The sequence below is a fragment of the Dromaius novaehollandiae genome, chromosome 4 (genome assembly GCF_036370855.1).
Source record: "Dromaius novaehollandiae isolate bDroNov1 chromosome 4, bDroNov1.hap1, whole genome shotgun sequence".
In the NCBI taxonomy this organism is placed as follows: Eukaryota; Metazoa; Chordata; class Aves; order Casuariiformes; family Dromaiidae; genus Dromaius; species Dromaius novaehollandiae.
This window is the reverse complement of record NC_088101.1, coordinates 11,995,293-12,012,606: the sequence shown is the minus strand read 5'-3', so window position 1 is coordinate 12,012,606 and position 17,314 is coordinate 11,995,293. Positions and strand designations below refer to the sequence as shown.

Here is a 17,314-nt window from a genome sequence, read left to right as displayed (position 1 = left end):
TTTCTATCTCAGGGCTGATACGTACGGTTTCTTAGGCCAACAAATGCCTTGGATGTGTACGCATCCCCCAGTGTCATCACAGCCAACTCTTCAGCATATCTCAAAGAAGTTGAGCAACTAGGTGGATTAAAGGATTTATTTGGGGAAATGGACTTTTTAGGCTGAGCTGAATCCTCCTCTTTGCAAAGGATTGGGGCCGCGCAAGCAGGTGGGGGCTGGCGGCGACCTGCCTTTTGGGAGCACCCCGAGCACTCAAATCCGCTTCCCGGCGTGGGCTGGAAATAGTGTGAATTTGGGGGTCTTCCAAGCAAGCTGCAAAGGCAGCTGCTGGGCTGGGAGCCGAGGCTGTGCTTCCCATAACGGCCGAGGAAATAACAGGACTTTCTGCCGGTGGCCGGCCAGCTAAATGCTGGGCGACGGGGCTGTTTTCCCGCTTGTGTGCTTTTACGGTGTTTCTTAGGGCTTGCGGTGGCACTGGAAACCTTGTGCGGGCATCACTGGCTTGAGTTAGTTACTCCAGCTGCGGGAAGCCCTTCTTGTGTTTTATAGGGAATTCAGAGGATTCAAAATGCGTTTGGCTCAGAAAGTGAAAACGCGCTTTGCCAGACTGTCGGGTGCTTCGTGACGGCTCGTGGTGGTGGCACCGCTGCGTGGGCACGTCTTTGTGAAGGAAACAGCAGCAACGGCAGCAAAGCTAGGAAGCCCAGTGCTGAGCAGCGAGGGGCACTCGTTCTCCTCTTTCTTCATGCATCCCTTGGCCTTATGCTGTTCCGATTGCTCCTGGCTGGTCACAGCACCTGCCTCCACTGTTTCTCCCCGTGGCAAGCGGCTGCAGTAAGCTGAAGGCTCAGTAGATTTCTCACCCCTGTTAAAAGTGAGTAACACCCTACAGTGCATCTAAGCGAATCATGGCTCTTACGCTATTTTTTTCTAGTGAAATTAGTCCAATGATCTTTTTGCCTTGCCAAAATAAGACCAGAACTTTGTGAAAGGCTAATCTCTGTTGCAACAAGCGGCCGAAAAGCGCTGCAGAAAATGCACCATCTGGTTGCGTGTGCCCTGCGAGGAAACCCTCCCGTCTGCTCCAGCAGGGCAGCCGTTGTCCTCCTGTAATAACGACAAAGCCACGGCTCCCTTCGGGTTTTGCAGAGTTCGGGGAAGCCTGGCTACATCTCCGCTCCTGCCGGGAGCTGTCATGCCTGAACTTACAGCTTGCCTGGATCTAGTCGTGGCCCCTGTGCATAAATACATCCAAGACACCAGCCATCCCTGCTAGAGCCTGGCAGCCCGCTCAGGGGCTTCTTTGCTGCTAGGAGCTTACGGTGACGTTGCAGTAACCTGAGCAGCCTGAAGTTGCTTGCCGTGACCCTGGTGTTTTTGTTTTCGTTGCCACCCTGGCTCCGTGAACAGGGGCCTCGTGCCCTGGACGATGCCCAGGGATATATTGAACGCGCGTGAATAAAGGTCATGAGCAGATGAAGATATAGGTGACAGGCACTGAGAGCAGGTTGCAAGCAAGTGCGTATCTTGGCATGAGGAGGGTCTGGGGTTGTTTAAGGGGCTTGCTGTTTTTCAGGAGGTTCAGGTCTCTATTTTAGGACCTGCTCACGCTCTGTCAGGCCTTCTCCATAACTGTGAATCAAAATATGCAACGTTTTGCTGCTTAACTTCATGATAGCATCTTATAGGGTTGGGATGGTCAATTCCCAAAGAATTTATAATCCTTGAAATTTAATAGTTTGTAAAACCATCTGTTTTAAAGTCTTATGGGATATGCTAGTAACCCTGCTATCTTCGGTCTTCAGCTGGATTTCTTCCAAGTGGTCTCTGTCTGTCACAAAAGCACTTTTCTCGTAGGTACTTTTTCAGGCCTGTGATCTATGTCCCACAGCTGAAAACCTGGCAGCAGACTGGTAGCAGAGCTATCCAATACATGCAGCAGATGATCCATGTCAGCTCCGTTCAGCTTTCTGCTGTGTTTATAAACACTTAGCTGATGGCCAGCTGAAAGCGATAGCTTCCAAATTTGCTCAAATGGTTCCTAGCAACGTGAGAGGGAGGAGCTGTGATTTGGCCAAGCCTGACGAGAAAAATGAGGCTTCACAGGCGACCTCCTCAAGCTACAGCACGAAGGAAAGTAGCTGCTCTACGTGTCGGCGAAATGAGGAAGAGGACACCTGACTGTGAGTTTGATCGATGGACCCAAGAGCGGTTTCCGAGTAGGGTTCGTCCTTTCCAGGTAGGGTACGTTACAGCTAGCGTGCACAAGGCCGTCACAAATCACCGTCTGGCACGTGACAAGCTTGTCGGGAGGTCAAATGTTCTGCGCGCGAGGGAACTGGTTACACGCGTGGTTTAGCGGTGGCTGAACGCTGCACCCTCCGTTGCTCTCCTGCTCTAGTCCCTGTCTCCAAAGCATTACGTGGGGATAGCAGGAAGCTGTTTGACCGTCACAACTGATTGCAAGGAAAAGCCAAAAACCTGCCTTCTCTGGCAAATGCGGGGCAACAGGTATAACGTGTTACGCAAATCCAGTCCATCCTTGCATATGGTCCTCTTCTAGGCCAGGGGTAAGAGACCAAACACGGGGGACTGTAATCTGTAAAATATGCTGAATGTTTTCCATACCGACAAGAGTCAGTCAAAAGCACAACACCAAAACTAATACGCTGTCTGCTGTTAGAGACATTCACATTGGATTCACTTTGTTCTTCTTTGAATATTGCCGAGTTTTGCATTGCTCCGTTCGTCATGCTGCAGACTGGTTGTTCCTCAAGCACGTTAGAGGGTGGATAGGACCAGCATGCTTCCTTGCTTGTTTTTCAGTCCAGTTGCCCCTCAGATCTCGCCTGCTTAATCAGAAGGCCTTTGGTGCTTGGTTGCATACTTGTGGCAACCTCTTTCCGTAAAGGTCAGTTTTAGAATTTCTTTACTGCTTGTGTTAAATTAAGTTCAGAATGAAATACCAGGGAAAAGCAGAAAAATTCAGCGATAATATTCTTAGTAAGTGTTGTTTGTGTCCTTTTCTGCATTTTTTTATGTGAAGAACAGAAACAGGAATGGTGACAATATGTTTTTCCCTCTTGGAGACATTGTGGTAGAAGTTAAAAATATTATAGGTTGTTTTGATAAAGCTCTCTGAAATTTGATTGAAAACTTCCGATTAGAGCAAGCGCACTTTTCTGTCACGTTGCCAAGTCAGTCCGTTTTCACTCCTGAAGAGAGGCAAAGGATAGGACATGGGATGCCGCTGTCTTGCGTTGAACCGCGGCATCCACTGAGGATGGAGATGAGACCCCAAGTCCTGCAAAGCAAAACAAATCCTTGAATTCTTTGGTATATGGTAGGTACCAAAGTGAAATAGCATTTCTTACACCCCATAAATGAAACTGCCTGTTTGTTGTCCGATATAGGCATCTTATACCATATAATCGTTTCTCTCTATGACTGGATTAGAAATGCCCCGCGTCTCACTTGGGTGCTGTGGCGATCTCTTGATGCCGGAGGGGTCACCTCTCCATGCTTCGCTTTATTATCGCCTTCAGTGGGTCACTGTAACCTTTCTAGACCCAGTGCAGAATGAAGGACAACAGCTTAATCTTGTCATGTTTGGGAACGTCACCTTCTGCACCCCGAGCTGCCCAGGGCCTGCCTGTTACGCCGACCTGCTTTTTTCCTTTTTTCTTTTTCCCGTTGGTAATGTCATGCTGACCTGGGACATCTGATTTTCTGCCTGTTCGAGTATTTTATAATTATGACACATTAGCACGGTCTTTGATCTAGCACTGAATCCGTCGCCTTCCCACGCTGCTCACCATTGGCATTTCCCCGCAACTTTTATCTTGGTGCTTAAAATACACATATATACGTATATAAATCACGGGAGACCGACAGGCAGGCGCACACACACGAAGAGATATGGCATGGAGGGGGGCCCCGTTACTTTTCCCAGTCCTCACGAGGCCGTGACAGGCTGACAGCCCCTGAAAAACGGCGGTCCGAAATAACCATTTTTCGTCTCTCGTCTGCCTCAGCAGGAGCTGTGTACACACATCAGTGTGACTTACTGGAGGCCACTTGGCAGTAGCCGCTGTCGTTTTGGCGTGCGCCTTCCAGGCCACCCTTGAACTTTTGCCCCTGCTGGAAACCAGGAGGAGAGACGCGGCGCTCGCTATAGGATAGGTCCTACGATGGGGACGCAAAGCTTCCAGAAGTTTTTCTTAAGTTGTTGGGTCGGGTATATCTTTGTGCAGCTGTAGCAATGTCTCGGGCTAGAGTTGACTGTAGGATTTGAGGTCATGTGTTTGAAAGAAAAAGCCATGACCTGGGGATGCTGTTATGCATGGCAGCAGCATGTTTTTGCGTGGTTAGGGCATTCCTGACTTTACTTCTTTATTGTATGGCTGAGTTAGCTAGCCGGCATGTTCGGAAGAAAAAAAAAAAGAAGAAAGGAAATTTCGTCTGCTCGGCTTTGCCCTGGGGACGAGCAGGCAGTGGCACCCCCAGGGATGAGCCTGTCACTTTGCATTTCCAGCCCTTCCTTTGGCTTTTAGGCGGAAAAGGCCGAAGGGGTGATCCCCACGCATCAGCGCGACCCGGCAGAAGTCACGGCATTGCTTCAAGGTCGCGGCGGCACCGCTGCCTGCAGCTTTGGGCAGAAAGGCACCGTCCAAGCGCTCTGGTGCAGCCCAGCCTGTCCGGCAATGCTGTGGGGCAGGAGGCACCTCGGCCGCCCGGGAAGGGGCCGAAATTCAGGGCGAGGGAGGCAGAAAAAGCTATTTAGGGCCATTTTCCTTTGCATCGCCACTGTCTCCTGGTGCACCCAGCCGGCCATGGCCTTCAGTGGGCTCTGGGTCTCTGTGAGGCTTTGGTGGGGCTGTGGGGCCACGACAGGTCTATGGGTCTCTGTGGGGCCACGTGAGGTCCATTGGTCTTAGTGGCACCCTGATGGGGCTGTGGCATCATGTCAGGTCTGTGGGTCTCTGTGAGGCCCTGACAGGTCTATGGGTCTCTGTGGGGCCACGTGAGGTCCATTGGTCTTAGTGGCGCCCTGATGGGGCTGTGGCATCATGTCAGGTCTGTGGGTCTCTGTGAGGCCCTGACAGGTCTATGGGTCTCTGTTGGACGCTGACAGGGCTGTGGGACCATGTCAAGTCTACGGGTCTCTGTGGGGTCCTGACAGGGCTGTGGGACCATGTCAGGTCTACGGGTCTCTGTGGGGCCCTGACAAGGCTGCAGGCTTGTGAGATGGCTGTGGGGCCATGGTGGGGTTGTGAAGAGCCACGGCCCAATGGGCCAGGGGGTGATCCCTGGTTTCAGCTCCCACGGTGCCCTTAGCCGTGCCCCGAGAGGTGACGGCCCGCCGAGTGCCATGTCCCTCTCTCCAAGCCACGCGTGCACCTTTTAGCACCAGCAAAGGGAAGGCAGTTTGCATTAAGTGCAGCATCTCCAGCCCACAGAGCGGTCTCAGGTGGGGAGAGGAGGAGGCACCAGCCGCCCAAGGCGTTTTTTTATGAGCGTGTTCCTTGGATAATCCACCAGGTGCAAGCGGGCCGGCTCCCGCACGGCATTTTTTTGCAGGGACGAGCTACCATGGGACGGCCCAGGCCTCCCCATTGCAAGGCAGCTCTTCTCGTCTTGCCTTAACCGAGGTTTTGACTCCCCGTCCCACCTCGTCCCTGTCCAAGGCTTATCAGGACGGCGCTGCGCCATCATCCCTCCCTTGGACTGCTGCAGCCCATCCGTGCTCTTGAACACCTCGGGGAGCGCCCAGCACGCTTCCCCACGCGGCATTTCACGGCAAGGCCCTGCTTCATCCTGCAAAACGGCCCCGATCTTAACAAAGAGAGGAGTTTGCCAGATAATTTAAATTCTTGTGGTATGAAGTAGAAGTGAAACACTTTTTTTTTTTTTTTATTTTATTTTTTTTTGTAATCAGCTGCCTTTAGCATGTTATTGCTTTTTCAAATGCAGGATGGGATAAAATGTTAGGCATGTCAGCCATGAATTACAGGACTATGAGACCGCCTTGAGGCATCTGAATATATACATGAGACAGAATTACGTGCAGTAGGAGTTATTGCAGAAGTCCTGCTCTCTTTGCAAGCAAATACAGCTCTTTGGCTAGCAGCTAATGCTGTAAAGGGGCCAACTGAGCTCATGTTATGTCGAAACAACAAGAAATCCATGCTCCAAGCGTTACAGTTGCATTTAGTTTACAACATAAAGTATTTCTTGAGATGAAATTAGGCTTTCTTTGTTTTGGGCTTTCTAAAAAAAACTTTTTTTGTTTGTTTATTATTTTGAAGGTCAAGCTCAAAGTAAGCATCATGAGCCAAGGCCAAGCAAACGGGAGAGGTATGTAGTATCTAAAGCGTGCGACTCGCTGCTCTCTCTCGCACATGCGCAGCCAGGCTGCAGTCGCATCAGCACGGTCTTGCCCCGGTTTTGACACCGCTCTCGCTGCAAGCGTCTCTTCTGCAAGTCTAACTCTCGTCACAGGGCAGTCGGGAGTGGAAGCGTCTAGGAGTTGTTAATTTTTCCCCCGTGAAAGGTAAATAGTCCGCTGAGGGAAAGCAAACGTACCACGTGACGCATCTGGACTTTCAAGCAGATACTGCTTGTCACTCCGAGGCTTCACGCACCCAATAAGCCGCTCCAAACGAGCGGACCAAAAAAATATGCAGCCAAAATTACCCAACTTCCAACCTGTTCTGTAGGTTTTGAGGAGACTGTGTTGGCTTGACTGTGGACAGCTTAAAGGCAGGAAAAAACAACAATAGGCAGGAAAGGAGAATAAAACATTAGAATAAAGCTGCCGTAATCCCTTCTTCTCTAGGTCCTGGTTAGAAGGACTAATAGTTAATGGACTGATACTTCTCATGGAAACTATTTGGAAAATCATTTTGAGATAGCAGCACTCATTGAGGGAATCTTTATCTGCTGTGGACTGTTTGCCAGCGGAAAAAGACCCAAAATATGTTAAGCAAATCTTTCACCCGTCTTCGTTTCCCCACCGATAACAAGAGACACTGAAAGAAGAAACCCGAGGTCTGGATTTATCGTCTGTTCGCAGTGCAACTGCAAAGCTGCTCCCTCGGGAAGGTAGGTTACTCTTCTGATTTTAAAGGGGTTTTGCACGTTAAACAACGAGCTCCGGCGCACTGGTACACAGGCACCGCCCCAGGGCAACGGATTGGGTTGTGTGCAGTCGGCCAATGTATTTTGGTAGGAAAAGCGCCAACGTGGCTTAGGGGCTCAGGGGCTCCCAATTCAACGGATAAATTGGTTATAGCGATGGATGCGGATGTTGCGCCTGTGTTGGCCGGCCAAGGTTGAGGACCTCCAGTGTCTCGGTCTTGTGAGACTTTTTTTGGCTTGCCGTGCGTTTCCATGGTTGTGGATCTGCCAGGTTTCTGAGACCCTTTTGGGCTGAGCACACTTGTGCTCGCACTGGCCTCAGTTTGTCCTGGAGTTTTTTGTTGTATCTCTGGACGGGCGATGGCTTTCTGAGCACTGAACAGAGTCAGCAAATTGAGGCAAATAGCTGTAAGGAGCGGTCCAAATCCATAAGCTGTATCTTAGGACAGAAAGGTGTCAGTCCCCTGTTTTGTAGAGCAGTATCTGCTACCTGAGTAGGCTTGTAAGGACCCCATCACCTCTTTGTGCTCTCCGAAGTGTGCGGGAACATTTAAGAATAATAAGCGTGGGGGGCTTCAGTTTAATGTCTCACTCGTGGAGGAAGGGCCGTGACCCACCTGATGGAGACACGCTGCTACCTGTGAGCCGAGCATCTGTCGCATAGTTTCTGACAAAGGAAAACACACCTTCTCTTGCTTAAGTCCATGGCTAAAACCTGACGGCATTCCTTCTGCAGGAGGAGGAGCGTGATTTCCTGAAAGGAAGATTTGCCTCGTTTTTGCGGGGCCGGTTCCCGGGGTGGCATTGCGCTCAAGCGCTTCCCTCAGCAGCAAGTCTCTGCAGGGGCTGCACACGCGTTTTCACTTTACGGTCCGCGCAGGCCCTGCAAGTGCTCGCCCTGTGCCAGAGCTCGAGGACGGGGGTATCTACAGCCCTGACGAGTTACTGTTCATTTACGTGCAGATCTAGCGAGTTTTACAAATCCGGAGTCCTAACGCTGTCCGTAAAGTAATTACTCAGGGTCCTTAGTTTTAAATAGATTCCCTCCAATTCTGCCCATTATTCCTGCGCCTCTTTCAGAGCTTTCCCTGTGCGGATTGAATGTTGTTTCCTGTGCCCTGGCGGTAAGGCAATTGCTTCTTTTGAACTGATTTACTTTTTTTATCGCTTTCCAGAGCAGATCAGAGTCGTGGTGCTGCAATTCCCTCTGTCCGTCACTTCGGCTCTTCTGCATTTAGCCACTAGAGCGCAGACTATTATAATTTGCAGTTTGTCATCGTGTCTGTGTAATTACAGGCGGGGATTGCACACTTTCAGGGAAGTCTTTTGGGGAGATACCGCCTTGAATTACTCCAAGTGAGTGAAAGCAAAACTGCTATGTGATAGCTGCTGAATTGTTATGAATTATTTGCTCCGTTTCCCCAAATCCTCAGGAAATCTGTAAGCACCGAGTCATGTCAAAGGAAATATTTGTTTCCACAAGTAATCTAAGCTCCATAATGCTCGGGTACAATATCCTATAGGGCGCTAAGTCTGGAAATGAGGCAGTGTGGCAAAGTTCGGCACTTAGAGCTTTCTGCAAGTCTCTGTTTTCACTGGTACGTTTAGGTTTCATTCTTCTCCCCAGCCCCTCTCCTTCCCCCCTTTGAAAAAGAAAAGAAAAAACTCTGTAAAGTTCATTCCATTTTCTCAGCGTTGAGTCCAACGAGTGTACAAGGATGCACACTCCTGGCCACAGCAAGAGCCGATTGCCCAAGACTTGTGGAGGTCCACACGTGTTTGTGCCCTCAGCACATCGCCTCTAAGCGGTTTAGCTGTTGGGGCGCTGTAAAGTGCACGGATTAGAAAGAGCAGAAGTGGCAGATTGGGTGGGAAACTGCAAAAGTCACGAATACAGGCGGCTTCTGCGTGACCCCTTGGGCTCCCCCGCCTCCCCCGCAGAGCGACTGCGGCAGACAGGTCTCCAGTATTGCGCGGCCTTGCAGGGCAAGATCCGGGCTGCTGGATAGCACCAGGAATACCGAGCGCGGTCTCGATTATTTTATCAAAGCGCTAAACTTGCTGTTTCCAAAACAGAAGCCATGTCAACGAGAAAAAGAAAACCAACGCAAGACGGGAGACGTCAAAAGGAGAGAGGACAGCACGGCCTCTGCAACGCGCGCCCTGCACCGCTGCGGTCTCGTCCCGTGGAGCCGCTGGCTCCTGCCGGACGCACGGGGAGTGGGGCTCCGCCGTCGCACCCGGGCTGCTTTTAATTTGGAGCAGGATTTCACGTGGTGCCGAGACACCGGACAACGAGCTCCACCGTAAGTCTGGGAATTGCCTGTAACTGGTTTTCGCTTATTTGCTGCATGCAAGAACCGAAGGGAGGGACGGTTGCTTCTGGGTCGACCAGGCACGCTACGGCCTTTGCTTCGCGAAGCAGCTCGAGGTGGGCTCGTACTTCAAAACCGACCTGCTTTTAGGGGGTGCCAGCAGGGCCAGAGCCCAGCTCGCGAGCTGGGAGCAGCCGCCTGCGTCGACCCGAGAGACCCCCCAGTTTTGGGAGGCAGCTGGCCGGGGGGGATATCGTGGTCCCAGCGCCGTCCGCCGCTTTACTGGGTGACAAGTGCCATCTCTTGGGGGTCCGCTGGACGTTTACATCTTCTGGGTTGGATGGCAGCTTGGTTTGCGATGCTCCTGCCTCCTTCCTTGTGCCGTACTGCGTGCGCACCCCGAAAGCTGAGCCGGTGCTTTGCAGGGCCTAGCTTTTCGCTTGCTCTGGGGCACGAGCAAGATGCCTGGGGGGGGTTTAATAACCGCAGAGAGCTGGGGGGGCTTGGGGTACAAATCGGTGAAGTTTAGGCTCCTCTGCCACCACGCAGAGGGGCCCGTCTCTGCTGACGGGCTGGGCCGTGCAACCCTGCGGGCACGTGGGGCGGGCGCACGCTTTTGTCGCTTAAGTGCTCGGGGTTGGGCAGGTTTGTGTGAGGCGAAAATAACGCCCGTGCGCGGGGCGGTAGGAGTTGGGGCTCCCCTTGCACCGCGCTACGAGCCCGCGCCTGCCTCCAGCGCGCCAGCGGAAACCCCCCGGTCTTTTCGGCTTCGCCCACCTCCCAGCTGCGGTTGCCCTACCCAGGACCTCCTCTTCCTCTTCCTCTTCCTCCAGCAAGAGGCCCAGCCTCCACCCAGGCCCCCCTTGCCATGCCTCCCCACGTCCCGCCCCAGCGGCGCTACACAGAAAGCGTTTCCACGTCCAGGCTTTGGGCCTGGGGCGCTGCCGAGGTCTTTATTGCCACCGTGCGTGCCGGGTCGCGCCACACTCCCGCCGGCCCGCTCCCCGGCTCGGGGCGCCCCTCGGCTTCGGGCGTAGCCGCCCCTAGAGCAGCAGGCAGGAGCCGCGCTCGCACGCCTGCCCCATCTCGGCGCTGACCTGGAAGAGAGGCAGAGGGCCCGGGCGCCATCTTAGGGCCTGGGGAGGCCGGGCGCCATCTTAGGGCCCGGGGAGGCCGGCCGCAGCCCGGGCGCCATCTTAGGGCCTGGGGAGGCCGGGCGCCATCTTAGGGCCCGGGGAGGCCGGCCGCAGCCTGGGCGCCATCTTAGGGCCTGGGGAGGCCGGGCGCCATCTTAGGGCCCGGGGAGGCCGGCCGCAGCCTGGGCGCCATCTTAGGGCCGGGGGAGGCCGGGCGCCATCTTAGGGCCCGGGGAGGCCGGCCGCAGCCCGGGCGCCATCTTAGGGCCTGGGGAGGCCGGCTGCAGCCCGCGTCCTCGCCGCCGGGTGGCTGTTTGGGGGCCCCGTGGGGGGTTCCGTGTTACCTGCCGGTCGCAGTAGAGGGGCGGCGCGTTGGCGGGGCAGCAGGTGGAGGCGAAGGCGGCCTTCCTCTCCGCCAGCTCCGTCAGGCGCTGGGGGCCGGCACCGCGCGCGCTCTGCTCCATGGTCTCCTTCAGCCTGCGTGTCAGGGGCCGGGCGTCAGGGCGGCAGAGGGGCTTTGGTCGCCCGTCGTGCCCCCGCGCCTCGCTTCTCCCCCAGCCCTTACCTCTTCTTGAAGTCGAGGAAATCCAGCTCGGCGTACCGGCCGCACAGCTCGCCGGCCTTCGCCAGGAAGGCGGAGATCTCGCCTCTCATCTGCTGTTTCTGCGGGGCGAAAAGCGCACAGAAATCAGGGGAGCGTGCCGGTGCTCGGCGCCCGCTTGCCCCAGCCCGCTGCCCCGCGCGCCCACCTTGCCGTCGAGGCAGGCGGAGGAGTCCCCGGCGGCGCAGCACTCCCCGATGACCTTTCTGGAGGCGTCGTACAGCTTGCCGAGGAAGACGTCGGGGACGCTGGGGTGCCGCCGCGCCAGCTCGAATATGTACCTGGAGCAGAGCGGGCGAAGAGCGTCACCGGCCGCCTTTCCCCCAAACCCCGGCGCCGCCACGCGTGAAACCCTACCCGTTGCCACCGTGCCCCCGAGGGGCAGGAAACCGGCGGGCGACGTTGCCTTTCCCGGGACGGGAGCGCCGGGGCCGCTCACCTGTGGGAGTGCAGGCCCCCGTCGTCGCCGCACAAGTGCTCGTTGGCCGGCTGCTGGAGCTCCGGCAGCTGGGGCGACTTGGCCGGTTTCAGGGAGGAGATGCAGAAGTAGTTTTGCATCACGTTCTTGCCCTGGCAGCAGCCGGCAAACCTCTCGTCTTTGGCCGAGAGCGCGCCGCAGACTTTGGCGGTGTGCTCCGACAGCTGCGGGAGAGGAGCCGAGAGCGCGCGCTGTAGGTGCGCGAGGGAAACCCCAGCGGCGCTGGGCATCTCCCCCGGGGCTGGAAAGGTTGCAAAGCCCGGGCCGCGTGGGGCCGCCCCGCTGCTGTGCCGGGGGGACCGGGGGTGCTGCCACCTCCCCGCCTGGAAGAGGTGCTCCAGGAGGCGGTTTTGGCCAGAGCGCCCTGCGCGCGGCAGCCCCGGGGCCTCCCTACCTTCTTCTGCATGCAGTCTTCAGCCATCGAGCCGCAGCACTGGGCAAACACCTCGGCGGCGTCTTCTGCTAGAGGGAAAATTTCCTCAAATGAAGCACTTGGTATCTTCTGAGCAAACATTGTTAGGTAGCTAGACGGACACAAAGCGTAAAAGGGACTTAGGCGTTGCAGCTCTTCGTTCTCCTGACTTACCCATGAAGACCTGCTGGGGACTTAAAGCCTCAATGTCTCCTTACAAGATCTGCTTAGTTTGTTGTAGGGGTGCAGCCCTGGCCAGAAACCAAGAATCCTCTCTCATTGCAACTTTGGGGGTTCACGTTTATTTTTGTCAAACTGCGGAAGGAAACTCAAGCTTTTCGTTATTTTCTGGGGAGGAAAAAGCAGGCAGAAGGAGGTGCTTGCCCATCTAGGCCCACTGCAGGCAGACGACGGGGAGCACGCGACTCGCTGTGCATGTCTGCTAAGCACAGTGCCTCTCCACGGGACAGCACAGCGGGCTTATTTTTACATCTTGGGTGAAATGCTTCTTCCTGAAGCCCCCCGCAGCCAGGAACCACGCTTTCAAGCCGGAAAGCAGGTCCCGGTCTGACCCGCGCTAAAGCGTAGCAAGTACCGTTTCCCCCTTGTACCTGAACTTTATTTTGTCCTTGCCGTACGCCGCAAAGCGGGAGCAAACCCTGTTTGACAGGAGGGTGAGCAGGGAGAGGGTTTTTCTTTCCAGTTTCTGGAACAGAAAGGAGAAGACGTGCGTCAGACGCCGGCAGCCTGCGGAGGTGTTGCAAGTCGCTGGGGGTATCGCCGGGATTTTGACCGACCGTGTTCAAAACCATTTACATCTCCCAAAGCCGGCGGAGGGGGGAGCGGAGGGGGCTCACCTCTTTCAAGAAGCAGACGGTGGGTGCTGGGGAGATGCAGCAGGTGGAGACCATGGAGAGGAAGCTCCTGGCAGAGCCCAGGAGCACCGGCAGCGGGGCCTGGCCGTAGTTGCTGGCGTACTCATAGAGGAACCTGCGGGAGAGGTGGGCTGGCCTGGGGACCTCGCCAACGCAGCGGCCCGCCAGAGGCTCCGTTCCCAGCGATGCGGAGTTTGGGGGCATGGCACCCGCATCGGGCATGCACGGCGGGACGACACCCTTCTGCAGGGACCTCTGTGGGCTTCGGTAAGTCTTTGGCTGATTGCATCAAGCAATCGAGTGACTTGCTCCGGCCTGGAGCGGTTTGTTGTTAAGGCTGGGCCTTGCAATGTAGCACAGTGACTTCCAGGAGAGACCAAGGGGTGTTTTGAGCCCACGACCGTGCTCACCTGTCAGCGAAGCCCTTGGGGTCCTTGGCGAAGTCGGCGCAGACCTCGTCGCCGGCCGGCTCCGCGTAGCGGGGAATCTCGCGGGGCGGGTGGTGCAGGGCGGCCAGGCAGAGCTTGCGCTCGAGGCCCGTGTGGACGCAGCAGGCGCCCGCATCGGCGTGGTGCGGGAAAGGCGAGCTGGCGTCGCAGGACTTGGCCGACAGCGCCGACGACTGCGGGGGCAGAGCGAGGGGCGGTGAAAGGGAGGCTCACGGGTTCACCAAAGCCCTCGTGGTTTGGGGTTTTTTTTAACCTAAACCACTGGCAGTCTCTGCAGGGAGGACTCAGCTGTGCTACCTCTGGCTCAGAAAGGAGATGGGGCCAAAAATCTAATACACTGGGAGGATAAATCCCCTAGACCTGTTTGGGGCACATCTCCTTCCTACAGCCAGTTCAGGCACTAGAGACCTCATAGCATGTGGCTGAAAAAAACAGGCAGAAAAGGCTGAAACGAGCTCCGTAGGAGGTTCTCTCTCCAAGGCTGGGAGCTCCTTCCCCAAATTAAATGTTCCCTGCTGGCTGCCCCGTATTTCTGCAGACCGCCACCGCGTTTTCCTCGACCTACCCCGTCGTCGTAGCACGAGGGGTCGGCGTCCTCGGTGCAGCAGGTTTCGGCCAGGGAGACTATTTCGCGCACCAGGTGGCTGATCTCCTCGAAGGTGGCGTTGGAGAACTTCATGCTGTTCGTGACGATTGTGCTGGGAGCAGAGAGAAGGGGAGGAACCCGTGGGATTTTGAAAGGGGGAAAACATTTCCGTTTCTTAAAAAATCCTATCACCATCAATCTACCAGAGGGTGATTTAAAAATACAACCCGGACGGTGGCAGCTTTGGCCCAACCCCTTCATTTTTCTGTGCTAACAGTTATGGCAGCCGCTTGTGCTGCTCGAGGTGAGGACTTGTAAAGCGGATACCAGCTTTCAAAATCTCATCCCGGCTCCTGCCTGATTTCAGGCTGGAGGCCGAGGTTTTCAAAGGAAGTTAAGGGCATTAGGTGCCACCTCTGTAACAGTTCTTAATCATTTAGGCACCTAAAAGGGCTTGATAGGCTCAGTGAGAAGCAAACTTTTCTCCTGCAAGTCGGCCCATCAAAAGCAATAGGAGTCCTCATTTGCAGAGAGTGCATAAATCTTCCTGTTTCTATGATTTATGTTTTTTTTTTCTTGGCCATGGCTTATGTGCTGAACTTCCCGGGAGGGTGAACGTCGCAGGAAATACGTACAGGGTTCGGAAGTTGTCTTTCCCCATGGTCTTGTACTCTTGACACACTTTGTCCCGGACGTAGGCTTTACCTGCAGGCCCAGAGAAAGGAGGGTTCACCATCGAGCCCCGTGACGGCGTGGGTGCAGCGGGGCCGCGATTTGGGCCGCCCCATGCCTCCCCGGGGCGCTGCCGTCGCTGCGCTTGCCTTGCAGCCCCGGTTCTCAGCAAACGAGCCAGGCAGCGCTTGCACCTTGCCAGGGTTACGAGCGCACAGCCGGCGGCTCGCGGCACGCCTGGGGCTCCGTATGCACGTGGCGCCGGAGCCGAAAAGGGCCCCGCTGCCGTTTTGCATGGCTTTCACCTACATTACTGTCCCACGCTCCCTGCACTTCGGGTGGCTGGGAGGATGCTCAGCAACACTCGTTTTCAGTTGCCTTTTTCCTTGAAGAAAAAAGCCCGGCGTGGCTCGGCTTAATGGGGTCTATTATCGAAAACACCCTGGTTGTTTTTTTCCCTTTTTGCAAGTGGAAATGGTCTCTGCTGCGTGGAGCAGCCTGTTCCCACGCGGGGAGAATAGAGCAAGCGACCGGGTGGTCTGCAGGAGGGAGCGTGATGGATGCAACGAGTTTGCGCGTTAAACCCTCCTAAGTGATATGATAAGCAGGGCTGCGGGGCAGCTCGGGGAAGCCGGGGGAGAAGAGTGACGGAGCTGGAAATGGGCCGAAAGCTGCTGCGGTGGCCAGTGCCCAAAGCACTGGAAATATTTCATGAAGTCTCAGGATGCTTTAGGCTACTGAGGTGCCCAAACCATTCCTCACAGGAGGATTTGAGCTCCTGAACAGCTCAGCCCTTCTCTGGAAATGTCACTCTTGGTTTCTAGGCGTTAGCTTTGTTTTAGTTAACGGCTTCTCTTCTCATTTCAGTTTCAAACCTCGTCGCGGTCCCTGAGACGTGGAAACTAGCTGCTAGCGTGCTGCAGACCAGCAGAGGATGCTCTCGTGGCATGTATTTTCGGGAAGCGGCTGTGGTACTGCCACCCTCCTGGTCCAATTCGATATTCATACGCAAGGGGGAGAGAGAAAACCTGGGAGGGAGACCAGGCAAACTGTCGAGGAGATTAGCCCCTCGGCCAAGCTACTCATTTTTTTTTATGTCTGAAATAGAGACGTGCTGTGCCCCTGTTAAAATAAGACCTGATCGTGGCAGTCAGGGGCATGCAAACAGCAAAGATATTGCTGATGACTGTTTTGTCCCTTGAAAATGCTATCGATTTTGCTACGGACTGTATTGGGTAGACTTTGGTCTAGCAGGTCTTTGGTACCAGCAGGGTAAATACAGATATCATGCTGGCATCTCTCCTGTAACTCCGACGTGATCTTTCCAGGGAGTTTCGGACTGGGAAAGATATTTGCAGGGAAACTCTGATGGCATTTCTAAGAAGAGGCTGGGGGAGGGGGGAGGCGGGTGAAGCTTTCCAAAGGCCCTTTGGTCCTGTTTTTCGAAACCTTTCAGAAGTTGGGTTTGTTGAGCTCTTGTTCCCACTGCTTTCAATGTTGTTGCAGGACCACGGCGAAGCCCCCCCAGAGCTCACCCAGCCCATGCAAATGCAGCAGGGGGGGCTCCAAAGAAGCGCAGAGTATCCAAAAATATTCGAAGGGCAGAGCCGGAGCCAGGGTAAGGCGGGATGGCTTCCTCGGCATTGGTTTGGCCGTACCCAGCAGCTGCAAAGCCGGGGCTTTCTGCAGAGTTAAACATCGGCGCAAAAACCTCTCTGGAGCAAAGGAGAGGCACCGGCACAGCCGAGACGTGTTGGTGCGCTGGGGTCGGCTTGGGGGGGTGTTTTTTTGGCATTTGCAAGCTAGTCACTGGAAGAAAGGGGAACCTATGGTTGTTCCTAGCAGGAGCAGCACCTGCTGGTCCCTGGCAAGCGAAAACTCACTCAGTTTATTTCCATTTTCAGAAATTGGTACCCAAGAGATGGACTTTGGCGCTTTTGGGGGAAGGTTTACGACTGCCTGCTGAGCTGCGAAGGAGGCAAGACTTTGCCCGTTGCATAGTTTCTATCTGAGGGCTTTTTTCAGCGTAACGGCGCTCGCGAAAGGCTCTTACCTCGGTGCTCGGCATGACCCCAAGCCACCAGCAGCAGCAGGACCAGGGCTGCCTTCATGCTGCCGTCAGGCCCCGGCCGGGGGAGCAGCTCTCGCACCCGCTTTGGCCCGTGCAGGCTGCTTCGTGCAAAGCGGCGCTGGAAGAGCAAAGCCTGGCATTTATATTGAGTTGCTGCGAATTGCCTGGTGAATGATTAATGCGGCCGAAGGGGCAGAGGGTGAGCATCCTTGGCCCGCCGGAGATAGCGTGGGCTGACCGGCAAAGGCAAACACACATCGCGGGCTGCCGGCGCCCCCGAAACCCAGACGGTTTTAATAATTAACTGTGGGAAATAGGCGCTTTGGGAAAAAAATAGATGCATTGGGAAAAAATAGATGCATTGGGAAAAAATAGATGCACTGGGCAAAATAGATGCTGTGGGATCTTAGACGGCTTTTCTCTACCTGTGATTTAATTATCGGTGTCATAGGAATGACAAAGAAGGATGGGCCGAGGGAAGCGTACGGCATGCATCATACGAGTGCAAAGCAACGTGCTGCAAGGCCAGTGAACGGTCGTCCCAAGCCGGCGCGAGGGGGAAGCTGGCACTTTTGGGCG

At 55.1% G+C, this 17,314-nt stretch overlaps 1 protein-coding gene across 1 annotated transcript; it reads right to left on the bottom strand.

Annotated features, from left to right (window-relative positions):
* Nucleotides 1–10,362: 10,362 nt before the first annotated feature.
* On the bottom strand, nt 10,363–16,845 carry GC (GC vitamin D binding protein). Its single transcript, XM_026103502.2, has 12 exons — nt 16,718–16,845; nt 14,628–14,697; nt 13,972–14,104; nt 13,368–13,579; nt 12,940–13,072; nt 12,694–12,788; nt 12,065–12,194; nt 11,632–11,834; nt 11,341–11,473; nt 11,157–11,254; nt 10,936–11,068; nt 10,363–10,552 (listed from the first exon to the last, which is right to left on the bottom strand). The coding sequence occupies exons 1-12, from the start codon at nt 16,773–16,775 to the stop codon at nt 10,499–10,501; spliced, it is 1,452 nt and encodes a 483-aa protein (XP_025959287.2). The 5' UTR covers nt 16,776–16,845; the 3' UTR covers nt 10,363–10,498.
* Nucleotides 16,846–17,314: the final 469 nt, after the last annotated feature.